Raw genomic sequence first — 14,677 nt, 5'->3', positions numbered from 1 at the left:
TTGTAGGTGAAGTGCTCAGTATTGAACGGCAGTTCCGTTATTGACCTGTCTTCTCTGATCCATCGCACTGGGTATTATGAGGCATTTGTGGATGAAGATATAACAGATGTTTCTCCAGACTTCTACATTAACATCTGTGAACCTCTCAATCCTATCAAAGGTGTCAGTTGCCCACCTGGAGCGGCTGTTTGCATGGTTCCTGTTAATGGACCACCAGTCGTAAGTACTATGCCTGGAATCACTGAAACAGGCGTTTCCCTCCTAGTCTAAAACAGTATCCCTGCCTAGAGACCTGATTTGAACCACAGGCTCGACAATGGGTTAAAGAAATGGAATACAAAATTAAAATCTATCCTGCAAAATTCCCTTTCATTGCTTTTCCCCACGAAGAAGCATTTTCCTATCCTGAACCCCAGTAATTTGTTTTGGTGTCAAAAAATTCCATGCTGTGACAAATATGGAAAATTACTACAGAGATTTTTTCATGTAGTGCTGTGTGCTAAATATGGAGACTGGGAAGCAGAATGCCTCTTAGTCTGCCATACTGTGGCACAGAAATGGCGTGCTTGATCCCATGACAGCCTGTTGCAATAGGAAGCAGGATATGTCCTAGCATGCTCCAAAATGCATTTAGTGCTTTCATGTAAGAACTTGACAGCTGCATGAGTAGCAAGCCTGTCACAGAATGTCGGTCAGCTTGTCCGTGTTATTGCCTTGAGAGATGGAGGTTCTTACCTTTTGAGGTCTTGTTTGTGAGCTGTAGAAGATGCACATAAAAAGTTGAGGTTGTTTTCCATGAACTTCCACATTGATCTATGGACCTTACTCCGTTGTTAATACTACATATTTTTAAATGATGTGTTGGTATTTTGGCACAATGATTTAAAGAAGAATCTACCTGTGAGATGCAGAACCTCCCTGGCATTTGTTAAGCTTAATCAAAGAGTGTGTGTTTTGCGCTGCTCAACTTGTGTTTTGTTAGGATTGAAATAAAACTGTTATTCTTTGAGTGTAGAATGCATTTTTCAAAAATGCGATAGTTTTGCTCCCATATAAACCAAACAGATGAATCTGAATTGATCTGAATCTCTGGGCTGATCTGAAATCTAGGTGTGTCCTGTATGTGTCTTAATACATATTTTTGCTTGTGTAGGATATTGGTCGTGTTACTGAACCTCCCAAGATAAATGAGGCAGTAAATGAAGTTTACATCACTTACAACAGCACTACTCCTTGTCAGATAAACAACAAATTGAACTATACTTCTCTTATTGTATTTCACTGCAGCCAAGGAACTAGTCTGGTAAGACATCTCTTAAACTTCTGTTGATATTGGAGTGCAATTGGAAGTGGGTAGTAACCAGTGTTAGGTTTGTTTAAAACTGAATCAAGGATTTGTTCCTAGCATGTTTCAACAAGGAATATACTTAATATTTTTATTCTTAACCAGGCAAAAGTTCACAGAGTGCATGAACTTCAGGCTTAAGAGTAGCAGTTTCTGATGGTTTCAAGGATCAGATTCCACTGAACTAATGTAGCAATAACTTACTGCTGGCGTTAAACTTGATGCTGCATTGCACCTTGTCTAGGTCCAAAAGCTTGTAGTTGTACCACAAGCTAACACAAGAACCACTGTAACTGTAAAGCTATTACTGTGAAAAGTTTTCCCTGTGTTGTAGCCCTTTCCATAATCCTACACAGCTTTAAAAAATTGCACTTAGCTACTTACATTTTTTATTTTGTGTTGACACCTGAACACTAAATTGAAGTTGTGTGGTGGTGTGAATCTAACATGATGGTGTGAATTTTTTGAATGCTTTAACAAACTGTAGTGAAGCACTAAGGTATGGTGTTTGACAAACTAGAGCTTGTTGAAGATACTCAGTGGAACCATTTTCCATCAACATGGGACATGAGCTTGAAACTCTAGGCAGCTCTGACTATTACATAGGCTATACTACTATTTTTATTTAAAATATGACAAAGGAAACAGCATTCTTTCTAAACCTTAACTCAGTGAACTTTCTTAATGTTCTCTACCATGGAGACACGCAGCGCGCTCACACTTTTATTGCTGCTAGCAACTAAGCTGAACATTGAAATCTTAACCCTAATTAATAAGAAAGCTTGTGCACTTCAGTTACTGCTTTAATTGCTTTCTGGAATTAGGTAGAATGTACTTCACTTGTAGCTTGCTTTTTTTGGTAATGGTTGTAATATGAAGGGATGGTGTTTGTCCTTCAGTCAGCAAAGTCTAGCCTTGGTAATAACTGAGGTTAACTGTTGGGGTGGTGGGGGGGAATGCAGAAAGAACAACACACTCCAAAAATTAAACCTAATGTATTTTGCTGTGTTCTTTGGTAACAGGGCAAGCCAAAGATGATACAGAAACTTGACTGCAGTTTTGTGTTTGAGTGGGAAACTCCGGTTGTGTGTCCTGATAAAGTGAAGACTTTAGGTTGCTCTGTGACTGACGAACAGCTACACTATACTTTTAACTTGACCAGCCTTTCTAGAAGATCATTCGAGGTAATGCCTTCTGGTGGGTTATATTTTGGTGTTTGTTGGTTTGTTTTTAGTTAGGGCGGTTTTGTTTGCTTGGTGAGTGTTTTTTTTTGTGGTGATTTTTTTTTTTTAAATTGCCTGATGCTATCAACATTTTGGAACTGCAGCAGGGGTTTCTTTTAAGCATCCTGGGATGTGAGAGGAGACTGAAGCATGTGCTGCAGCTGTGGTCAGTGTTGATATGTTTGGCCTCTGACAGAGCAAACAATATTAGAGGGAATAACATTAGGGTTTTTAGTGGTTTTGAGAAGGAAATTCATGGGTGTACTGATGGGGAAAGGAAAAAATCTTCACCTGTAGTAGAATCCTGAAGATGAAAACAAGTCTGCTGAACAGACTATATCCTTGATCCTGTAGGTGTACTTTTTCTGCAGCTTTCCCATAGTAAAGAAGGCCAGACTTGCAAAATTATCTTGTTTTCCTCCTGCATTATGCAAGTACTGCATGAGGCTTGGCTTATAAAGCATTTGGGTGGTTCTGTGTAGGTATTGACTGTAGGCTCTGAGGCAGCCTTGTTTATGATGCTTCTGGATGTCCACACAGGTATTTTCTGGACCCAACAGTTACCATGTGGGTGTATGCAGTCAGGCAGCAGACTTGCCCCAGGGAAAATGCAAAGATGGAGCAGTGTGCCTGACATCTGAAAGTGGAGTGTCATCTTTTGGAAATGTAAAAGAAATGAAAATGGACTATAGCCACCAGGATGAAACTGTTATCTTGCAGTACACAGGAGGTGATCGGTGCCCCCCAGGTGAGATTGAAGCAGACCCATTTTTAATGTAAAAACTCTTCAGCTGTTTTTACCCGTAAAATATGAAGTTTTGTTGCAGTAGGAGGGAAGCAACATGGATTTTCCATATGTTTAATGGAAACGTGTAGTTTGGTTAAATCACATGCACCACACTAATCTGCAGCATCAATATGTACTTCCTAGAAGAGAGAGTGCAACTTTTCTGTAGGGATGATCCTAGTTAATTGTACACTACATCCTAGTTTTCTTATTGGATTTAGACTAAATGTTTCAGTATTTTTGGTTTCTGCCTATGACTTTACTTCAATACTAAAGAACAGGCTTTGGATATGCCCCTGGATATCCAAATGGATATGGATTCTACTGCATGTTATTAAGAGGATCTACCTTTCCTTCTTAGTGACTGAAAAGGGAGAGCTTTGTGTGTTCCCCTTCAAGTACAAAGGGAAGACCTATAAGGAATGTATTACAGAAGACAAGAATAGGCCATGGTGTGCTACAACTGAAAACTACCAGGGAGACGGAAAGTGGGGATTTTGTGGTAATGGTAAGGACTTCCTATGCTTCGTGTGCGAGGATCTGAGCTAACAGGAGTTAGCCATTATCAGGCTGGGCAAAAGACCTCTGGCGCAATACAGTGGAAGTAAAGGGTGGGCAAGACAAGGAATCTATGGGACAAACCTGACTTAAGTGAGTGAGCAAAATACTTTTGAAATAAAAACTTCACGCTGTTAGATCGTGAGTGTTTAAGTCATAAGTGATGACTCTGTTTTGATGGAGATCTGTTGTTTTGGAAGGAACACTGCTTTCTAAAAAGCATGAAAGCTAACCTAGGGAATAAAATTGCTAGGTAAAGCATTTGTGCCTCTTTGCTATCTGAAACAATCCCCGATTAAAATTTTTGTTGATACCACAAAATTGCTATACTAAAATCCGTATGTGCCTGAAGGCCTCTTGCAAAGTATTTTTTCGCTTGTTTTTCCCCCTTATAGCAACTGCAAGAAGGGAATCTACCATTATCTTCACATGTGATGAAAATGCTGGTGTTGGGAGACCGTATCTTCTGAGTGAGACACTTGGCTGTGCTGTGACATTTGAATGGAAGACTCAGGCTGTTTGTCCTCCCAAGAAGATGGAGTGCAAGTTTGTCCAAAAACACAGAACTTACGACTTGAGAATGCTCTCTTCCCTGACAGGATCATGGATCTTTTCCCACAATGGGAACTCGTGAGTAGTGAGCAACTCCCAGGGAGCAGCCTGCTAATCAATACCGTTGACACTGTAATGTGGCATAGTACTTATGTTTGGTCCCTGTTCAGAGTCGGTTTAAATTGCTGACCGTGTCCTAAAACTGTCAGTGCTTAACACTGCATATAGACAAAAAAGCAGAAAGGAACCCATTTTATCTGAAGAGGATGGATGAATACTGTCTTCACCCTCACTCCTTCCCTCTGTTGCTAACCCTTTTTAAAGGCTTTCTACTGAAATTGTGAACATACCAAAGTCATTTTGTACTTCAAATGCAATTTTTTTTGATTGTTAATCATGTTGAACAAAAATCTTAATGACTTAGTTGCTGTCTTTTGACTCAAGCAGGTAACTATTTGTTTAAAGTTTAAGTAGGGCTTTTTTCCCCCCATTTCTCTAAGAATCAACCTAGAGGAAAATATGAATGGCTGGAAGTCATCAGCCTCTCCAGCCTTCTCCTTCCAGTTAGAAAATAGAAATGAACTGGCAAGGCTGAGAGTGTCTAATTCTAAGCTTATGATGAACTGTGGGGTAACGAAATTGTTTCATTCACAGTCTTTGTACTAGTTCCACTGTTCTAATAAAACTTATCCAGTGTAGCTCTGAAGAGGTGCTGAATTTAGGATAGTACTATCACTTTTATAGCTGAATAAACTTTTGTGCATTTCTTGACCGAGTTCCAATTTCTAGTTTTGACCCAGGTCAAAATTAACTAGTGAACTAATCTGGTAAATGATCAATTATTTTTTGCATAGTCATTTACTTGGAAGCGATAGTTAAAAGTAATCTGCTAAACCTTAGTACATGCTTTATTATATTAGCTAATTAGAGTATTTAATTTCTTTCAGCCTGGCTAGCTTCCCATGAGGATTCTAAAGTTCACTTTTTCAGTTTAGCTTAAGCTAATTTTAAATAAGTTTTCTCTACTGTGTTCTCTATAGGTACTATGTGAATCTCTGTCAGAGGATACATGAGGGACCCACAGGCTGCCCTGAAAGAGCCAGTATTTGCAGGAAAAGCAATAATGGAGATGTTCAAGTTCTTGGACTTGTTCATACACAGAAGCTGAATGTGACAGGTAGAGTTACCTTTGTTCCTCTAGAGAGCTGGAGATGGTTAAATCTTATAACTTAGCTATAATGGTTCCTAAATTATGGTGAGGATTTTATTTTGAAATATCTTTACCAGTGAATCTTCTGTTTAAGAACAAAACCATTAAACACTACTGCTCAAACTTAAAAGTTTGAGCAAATAAAGTGTTGTCATTAACACTGTAAGAAATGAATTGTCCATCTGAACATGAAGAAACACTTTTAATAGTGAGGGTGACATAGCACTGGCACAGGTTGCCCTAAGAGGTTGTGGAGTCTCCTACCTTGGAGGTATTCAAAAGCTGTCTGGGCATGGTCCTGGGCAGCTGGCTCCAGGTGTCCCTACTTGAGCAAGGGGGTTGGATGAGATGGCCTCCAGAGGTCCCTTCCAACCTCAGCCAGTCTGATTCTATAATTGTGGGAAAGGTAACTATTTTGCTTCATCCAGCTTTGAAAGTCTTGTTCCATGTCCACTAACTTCTTCAATTAAAGCAGCATGTGAAAGATGACTAACTGGCTTCACTCTTAAGAAAAGGGGTGAAAAATAATCTCAATCTTACCCAAGATTTCAGTTTAAAGAATATTTTGTAAATTGCTGCTGAGTTTGTGAAATTGAGGGAAATTTTCCACCCAGCTACAAAAACAATGGGACATATTGCATGTGTTTATTGCCTGAGTTAATTTATAAATTAGTATCTTCATTTACTCTTAGGTTTAAAAAATGACATCTTAAATGTAAACAATCATTATGGCCATACTGGTGACCTGAACACATGGTGCGATGTAAATACACAGGTGTTTGAGGCATGATTTTTAAATGATCATCAGCATGAAGACCTCAAGTTAATGAAGTTCTGTAATTGATATATGGTCTATGCAGGGGGAAAAAAAAGAAATCCTAGACGTTAATCTAAAGTAATGAAGTCTGGAGAATGAGCAAAGGGAACTTCTGCCAGCTGCTTGCAGAAACCCTGAGTGTCACCATTTTTCCTTTCCAGGTGATACAGTGTATATTAGTTATTCCAGTGGGCAGGAATGTAAGAAAAACAAGAAAGTAACGACAGTTATAGAACTGAAGTGTGCAAAAACAGTTGGCAAGCCCATGCTGCAGAGGTGAGTAACAAGTTAACACACCACGATCTTCATGGTTTGTTCCTTTGTACCTCTCTAGTAAACTCTGTCTCAGGATTGTCTGTTCTGTTGGACTGTCCCTAAAATAATCCTTGGTCTGTACTTGTAAGACATGAATCTTGTGGAGGTTCTGCACTTGTTCACTTCCATAAAAAATTGTATTCTGTATTTATCTTAAAATTTCTGGGCAAAAATTTAAGCATTCTACTTCCAAATTAGATCTGACAGTGGCTGGGATGCTGTTGTTTTCAATGTCAGTTGTAATACAACCACTCTTAACTTTGCTCAAATCTGTTCAGTAGAGAACACTTACTGTATATAAGTGATTGAGCTAATAAAACATGGTTTATTGTTGCCTCGATACAGATTATTTCACTAGAAGCTGTTCAAAGTGAGGTATATATGCATGATCACAAATACTAAGAAAGCTTGATGGCTTTTTGCTCAGTCTTGTTTTGGTTAACTGTATATTGTTCATAGAATTGGGAAACTGAGCAAGATGCTCTGCATGAGTCAGAACTAGGCAGCAAAATCTGACTGCTTACACTCTTTGTCCTAGTTAAATAAGGTTAAACCTACCAAGAGCAGCCTGATGGGTTTGTTAGCTCAAATACTTTGATAAAACCCTCTCGTACACTGTGCGATTTCTGGAACTTTTGAAGTAGGAAATTCAAGTACAACCAGGTCTTTTTAGGTCTTGGAACTGCAGAAAAGTACAGTGCGACTCTTCAAGTAGCTTTTTTCTGAGTGCTACTTGGCTATTTTAGCTTGCTCTTCGCATGATGCTTAGGCAGGACGTTGCCATATATGGCTTAGCAGCCGTGTGTCTTCCCTTTATCAAGACACTAAGCACTTTTTCCTGTTTCCTGGAATCATGAGTTGTGTCTGTTATTTGGTAGGGTTGATGAAGAAAACTGTGCTTACTACATCACTTGGAACACACGTGCAGCTTGTGCTGTGAAGCAGCAGGAGGTGGAGGTGGTGAACGGGACAGTTATTAATCCTGCAACTGGGAAAAACTTCTCTTTAGGGGATGTTTATTACAAGTAAGTAAAAAAAGACCCAACAACAAAACAAAGAAAAAACCCACACCAAGCACCACCCTATTCCCCTCCACCCCCAAAACCTCAAAAACCACACCTTAGTCCTGTAGAACTGTACTGCAAGAAAAGAATGTTTGGTGTGAATATTCTATGTTGTCTTAACAGTTCTTAGCTGTCAAGTGGAAATAGCACTGAATTCACCTTGTACCACTGACTGACTTAAAGGCCTGATTAATAGTGCAGCTCATAGTTGGCCTTATAGATTTGAGCATGTCCAGGTGTACTTAATACTGGTCTAAAACCTTGCATGTACCATGATGTTAGATGTCTTTTATTGTGAGTTATTGCTCTCTCCCATCGTGTGTAGACATTAGTTCAGTGCCAGAGAACTTGATTTTTTTGTTCACCTAGAGGACTCCTTGGCTTTTTACATAGCACCTTTTTTGCTGCTCAGGCAATCCATATGGAAGTAGGAACCCATGCTTCAGAAGCCTTAAAAGTGAGGAAGGACAGCTCTGGAGGAATGGTCATGCATGGCTGAAGACCAGCAGTTACAGTGACTGTACTACACATTGCGCATAGCTGGTCCAGAATCTTTAACTACCATGTTTAACATCAGTGCTAGCATTATGGAAGGGAATCTGCTGGTACTAGTGTTATGGGAAGATCAAACTCTGCTTGCAGGGCACAAAGCATTGGTGTGCAGGATTGGAGTAACTGAGCAGAAGTGTTGTGAATAAACCTGCTGTTCAAACCTGGTGACAGCATTACAAGCATAGAGAAAAAACAAAAACAACAAAACAAAAGGCCTGCATGAAGGGAGAGAGGAAGTCAGGACAAAAATAAAACTTGGTGTAATGTACGATTAAAGGCAAGTCATATCTGAGTGAGGTCAGCCTTCAAGCAGGTGGCTAGAACAAATAGTTATGAATCTCAGAGCATTCTCAATCTGACCAGCAGTGCAAAAGGATGCAACTGTAAATAGTACTTAGGTAATACTTATGATAGAACTAGTTACCCTTCTGGAGAAGACGGCTAAGCTATGCTATTTATAATGGCTCCAGAGCAAACAATATGGTTCTTATGGTCAGTAGGCTAGCTTGTGTGTGAGCTGCTGAATCATGCTTTTGTCTCCAGTTTATCTTTAAACCTTTGGGGAGGTATTTACAGGTTCATACACCCATTGAGGGCAATATAGCTAGAAAAGTTTACTTTGTGTGCTTTCTTAGAAAGATTATATTTATGCTAAATATAATCCTCATTTGTAATGTTCAGGGAGGAAACCTGAGTCCTGCATCTTTTCTGGGTGCTGAGTCAGCCACTCCAACTCGCTCTGGAAGCAACCAGTGGTAGCAGCTACCACTGTTGCCAGTCTTATCTTGGGAATAACCTAAATCTGTGAGTTTAGACTTAAGGATAGACCTGCCTTCTATTTCCTTAGGTTGTACATGGCTTCTGGTGATGTACGGACAAATGGCGATAAATACGTATATGAAATTCAACTTTCTGGTATAAGAAACTCAAGTGTCCCAGAATGCTCTGGAGCAAACATCTGCCAGGTTAAAACTAATGAACATCGCTTTCGGAGAATTGGTTCTGCCACAAAAGCTAAATATTATGTTGAGGGTAAGTACTTGCTCACTAGCCAGAATTGTCTGATACTCTGTCTGAATTGCTTCATCAGAAAATGGTTCTTGTTTCACATCATCTGTGCTAATCCATTTCTGTAAAGGTGTCCAGAGTCTGTCTAGAAGAATTCAGGTTGGTGTTTTTTTTATTTTGTAAGCTTAGTTGCAGATGTGGCCTTAATAGGGTTTGGGCTTGACACTTGTTGAAGGACTTTGGTCAAAACAATGCAAGATAGAAGACTTGGTCTCCTGTTCTCCTCTGTTCTTGTGCTGCATAAGCAATGATCTCCTTTAGCTACCTTTTTTCTTGTGAAGAGTTTAGCCCACTGTCCCATAGCAACTGATGGGATCAGCTATGTAAAAATATAAGCTCGCCTGTAGATACTGCAAAGTGTAAGCTGTTACTGCAGAACAAATACATAACTTTCCAGGGTCTAGTGTTAATAGAGTGTTCTCAAGGGAGCAGTAAACGCTAAGGTTTTCTTCTCGTTGTAGATGATGACCTGGATGTCATATTTTCATCAGACTCCAGATGCGGTAAAGATAAATCAAAGTTTGTGTCTTCAACCATTTTCTTGCACTGCAATACGCGTGTAAAGGAAGGCATCCCTGAATTCCTTCATGAGACGGCAGATTGCCAGTATTTATTTACCTGGTACACATCTGCTGTGTGTCCATTAATGTGAGTAGTTAACAATTTTCTGAAAGCAGCTCTTGTCAGCTCTTCTCAGCTAAAGGGTTTTTTGTATTTGTTCATCTTGGTGACTGTGAAAAATGGAAAGCTAAAAAAGCGGTATACTTGTGGGTAGATGGAATTGGTGTTCATGTATGTAGTGTTTGGCACGTGACCACTAATAAAAGCTTGTCAAGTTGATCTGGACCTAAAGCCACTTGTTTGCATGGGAAATGGAGAAGCATGGTGGAATTAATATTGTTGTTCTCACTAAGTAAAACCTACTGTAGCTAACAGAACATGCTGTTTCATGTTACTGAGAGGAGTAACCAGTATTTGGGTAAAGGTTTTTGTCCTCCTTGCCTTATTGTCTGGAAAACTTTTAAGCCACAGCAAAGGCTGGCCTTCCCCTCTATCTGCCTACTTCTTCAGGGTTGAGCGAACATCATTACAGGACTTAAAGGAATAATGAGATACTTCTGCAATTAATTATCAGCTTATCTACAGAACGAAAAAGGAGTAATGAGGTGACAGTGTTAAAAGCAGAGTGACCGTATCTAGGTGCTTACTGGCATTCTTGACTCATGGGCAGCCTCACTGCAAGGAATGGAGTGACTGCTAGGACTACTCTCTTTCTGGCTGCTAGTTTGAAAACACAGGGAGACTGTTTATCCTAGTTTAAACAGGCAATTAGCTATTGAGGTCTGTGTAGTGCCACAGTCAGCTGGAAGGTAAAGAATTGCTGTAGCTTTTGCAGCTTGCTCAGGTGCAGTTTGGTTCTAAAATAGCAGCCTTGTGTGGCTAGCTGCTGCTGTGTAAGCTCTAGGGTGCCCAATCATGCACTTCAGTCTTGACTATAATCAGTTTCATACATTGCTGGAAAGCATACCAGGATGTAGGCACAGTATGTACATTTTTTAAGGTTTTTTTTTACTTAGAATGAAATCCTCTGAATTCAGTTCTTTATAGCTGTTAGGCACAGCTGATGGTATGTTGTGGCATGTTTAATTTCTTTGAATCTGCTGTTTCTAACCCAGTTTGCAACTGGTCAACAGATCTTACTCGTCCTTTTCTTTGCAATTTGTTATTAGATCAACCAATGATCCAGGAAGCACTGAGCACCAGACCGACCATGAGGCCCAAGTACATAAAGGCCTTTCAAGGAGAAGTCAGGCTGTTGGAGCTGTGCTGAGTGTCCTCCTGGTTGTTCTTACTGCATGCCTAATAATCTTGCTGTTCTATAAAAAAGAGAGGAGGTAAGAAATGATTGGGAAGCTTTATAAGTTGTTTGGTAGAGCTTGATTTCCTCAGTGAAAGGGAAGCAGAGATTTAAGAGTTGGCAGTATCAACTGTCAAACCACTGTTTTTTTTCGAATTTCCCATTCCTGTCTGAAGGTCCATGTAAAGAGAGCACACAATTGAGGGTACACAAGTGAATTGGGCTAGTCTCTATTGTGGGCAACTGCTAATTAAGGAGGATAAAACAATGTGACAATACTGTTAGTATTCAATACCCTTCTTTTTATGGTGTCAGGCTGGAACCATACAACTGCAGCAAGAAACAAGTGCAAGCCCTGCTGATTTTTCTGCTTTCTAGACAGGTTTGGTCCCCCCCACCCCCCTTAGACATAAAGGCCGGAAGGGTTGCAGAACAGTGACCCTGAAGCTGTGGTAAGAGGGGAGATGTACATCATCATGAACTGAATTTTGTTAGAGTGGTTTCAGGGTCAACTGTCACTATGTGATAGCTTGCAGCTTGCTTTGTGAAATGCTTTCTGTTGATGGTAAAAATCCAGTGAAGAAAAGTGAGGGCTAATAAGGAGGATACAGTCTCCCTAATGCAGTATTCTTCCCCTTCTTTAGGGAAATTGTAATAAACAAGATAACGAACTGCTGCAGAAGAACATCCGGTGTTTCCTACAAATACACAAAGGTAATACAGTAATGCAGGTAATACAGGTTTTGTTTCTGGTCGAGTTCTCTTAATATGAAGCTTTTATTAATAAATAAGTAAACCCCCTTAATTCCTAGTTCCTTCAGTGCATGAAAACCATACTGTGTGGCTTCAGGAAAGCCACATAGCTGAGATATCTTCATTTATATTGTGAAATGGGAAAGGAAGATGGAGTTGAGGAAATGAACAGCAGTCCATAAATAGCCAAGTAACACATAAATGTACAGGAAGAGAAAGAAGTCCATTTCAGACATAGTAAAAAGCGATAGTAGCAGCATGCTATTGCAGTATTACTATCTTACAACTAAGTTAAACCCAAGGCCATGTGTGGTGTGGGGTCTGACAACCAGGGAGATCAGTGTATGGCAGAGTCTAGAGTGGTATATATGCATTCTCCTCATGCATTTTTTTTCTTCTTAAAGATAAGCAGTGAAGAAGAAGCTAATGAGAATGAAACAGAGTGGCTTATGGAGGAAGTTGCAGCACCAAATCAAAGAACAGCAAAAGGAGGGCAGGAGAATGGTCACATCACTACAAAGTCTGTTACATCTGAAGCCTTTACCTCTCTCCATGTGGATGACCTGGACAGTGAGGATGAAGTGTTAACCATTCCGGATGTAAAGATTCAGACAGGAAGAGGACTAGACAAGAGCAAGTACCCACAAAAGAAGCCACCTAGTCTTGGAAGCAATGACAAAGCTTATTTGCTGAATGGGGGAAAGGAAAGGAAAGCAAAATCCAAGCCAGGCCAGCAGCAGGCACAGAACTCTACAAATATAGTATCGTTTCATGATGATAGTGATGAGGACTTGTTGAATGTTTAATAACCCCTCTTGTGCCTAATCAAATATATAGAGAAAGATTATATATAACGGGACAACATTTCCAACCAAATATGAGGACTTCATCCTGAAAGATTTTTCTGAATTTTGCCTTTAACAAGAAACCATTGAAAAGGGAAGAAGAGAAAGATTTCTTGGTTGTTTACAATGATCTGTTCAGTATGACTGGATTTCTAACATCCAGTTGGCTGAGTTATGTTGACTCTCTCTAGCCAGGACACCTTTTTTTTTTTTTTTTTTTTAGCCTCAGCAGAGATATTGAATGCTGGCAGAGAAACCTTTGAAAGGAAAGGATTAAGGCTCAATGAAGCACCTGGCTCCTGAGACTCAAGTTATCTGACTACTAGCATTTTAACTCCTTGTATTTATTGATTCTCACTACTCAGGTTTGCTTAATAGCAACATGTTCTTCCTGCCGGCAGGGTATTATTCTATGGGTTCACCCATCGTAAGACAAGGAAAAATGTAACTTTTGTGTGTTGGGATGATTTGATGTAAATTTTGGAACTAGTCTAATTTATCCTGTAAGTTTTGAATATCCATTCTAATTTAAACAGATCATTGGTTCAAAGGTATTGACTGGAAGGTACAACTCTGTATAGCTTTAGCCTGAAATGGTTGCTGTTCTTTGCATGATATTTTTTTGGTACTGGTCATATGACTGACTTCATCAGTATTTGCCTAAGCAGCTGACAAACACCCAAAGATTTTTTTTTTTCCTTCTCCCTAGATTATGGCTGGACTAGGCTGACTGCACAGAGAACCAGAGTTTTCAAGGACACAGAGGCAGAATTCCTTTTAATACAATCTGCACTGCCCAGTTTGTCATTACCAACAAAAGCCCAACAACTAGAGGAGCCCTAGTCAGCACAATACTTCTCTGGTACTAATTATGAGAAAAAAAATTTGGGCCAATGTTTTCTGACTAAGTTCTAAGTCTTATGCGACGGTCCTGGCCACAGTCATTGATTTGATTTGAAACGTTGCTGGCAGTGAATGCAAGTCAAATTTACTCTAGCACTCTTGCTCTTCTCCAGGTGTTTCCTAAATTAAATTTGGGCAATGATAATGTTTCAGAGCATTGTACAAGTACACCCATTTGTCAGAATTTTTTGAAACTTTTCATTGTTCCTTTTGGCTGGCTTACTCAGTTTCAACAATGGTTTCTTTTTCTAAAAGCTCCATTTTGAATCAAAATAGTGTAATATAAAGTATTCAGCAATTTCAATAAAAGATATGAAGTGGGTATTCCAAATCCCACATCTCAAGTCTGGAATCTTTCTTAGACTAGTCTGTAGTGCTGCTCATCAGCCTGGTGATAGCTAATATCTTAATTGCATCACTGAAAATGAGAACCGTGTTCGATGACAAAGATCAGAATATATAGGTAAGCCTCAGTGATGTATTCTTTCTTTTATCAGGCTTGGGTTTCTTCCTTTTGTATTGTTAACAGTTAAACAGTGTTTAGCAGTTTGGCTAAAGTTGCATCTTGTCATACTTAAAAGCGTCATTTTTTGTATTTAGCATTAGGTTAATCTGGGGGAAAGAGGGACTTGACAGTGTGTTTTTAATGCTGTCAGTTACCATTGAAGCAGTTCTCTCACTGGGCATTGAAGAACGCTGCTTCCCTTCCCCAGGCCTTCAAGGCTGGCATCTTCGAGGAGTTTGATCCATGAAGTGCTGCATGAAATTACTTCCTATGTGTTCAGGCATAACACTGCATGTCTCTTTGTAGTGACTGTGATAACAAG

At 39.6% G+C, this 14,677-nt stretch overlaps 1 protein-coding gene across 1 annotated transcript in view; it reads left to right on the top strand.

Annotated features, from left to right (window-relative positions):
• The window catches only part of IGF2R (insulin like growth factor 2 receptor), a 58,618-nt gene extending 44,424 nt beyond the window's left edge, over positions 1 to 14,194 (top strand). The window contains exons 35-48 of the mRNA XM_064446955.1: positions 7 to 219; positions 1,154 to 1,303; positions 2,368 to 2,529; positions 3,109 to 3,316; positions 3,717 to 3,863; positions 4,309 to 4,543; positions 5,506 to 5,642; positions 6,654 to 6,768; positions 7,686 to 7,832; positions 9,271 to 9,455; positions 9,953 to 10,139; positions 11,222 to 11,386; positions 11,994 to 12,063; positions 12,507 to 14,194. Coding sequence (XP_064303025.1) covers positions 7 to 219; positions 1,154 to 1,303; positions 2,368 to 2,529; positions 3,109 to 3,316; positions 3,717 to 3,863; positions 4,309 to 4,543; positions 5,506 to 5,642; positions 6,654 to 6,768; positions 7,686 to 7,832; positions 9,271 to 9,455; positions 9,953 to 10,139; positions 11,222 to 11,386; positions 11,994 to 12,063; positions 12,507 to 12,908 — 2,523 coding nt within the window. The 3' untranslated portion in view covers positions 12,909 to 14,194. The remainder of the gene's footprint in view (positions 1 to 6; positions 220 to 1,153; positions 1,304 to 2,367; positions 2,530 to 3,108; positions 3,317 to 3,716; positions 3,864 to 4,308; positions 4,544 to 5,505; positions 5,643 to 6,653; positions 6,769 to 7,685; positions 7,833 to 9,270; positions 9,456 to 9,952; positions 10,140 to 11,221; positions 11,387 to 11,993; positions 12,064 to 12,506) is intronic.
• The last annotated feature ends 483 nt before the right edge of the window (positions 14,195 to 14,677 follow it).

This window comes from Phalacrocorax carbo, chromosome 3 (assembly GCF_963921805.1).
Source record: "Phalacrocorax carbo chromosome 3, bPhaCar2.1, whole genome shotgun sequence".
Lineage (NCBI taxonomy): Eukaryota > Metazoa > Chordata > Aves > Suliformes > Phalacrocoracidae > Phalacrocorax > Phalacrocorax carbo.
This window is presented reverse-complemented; position numbering and strand designations above follow the sequence as displayed.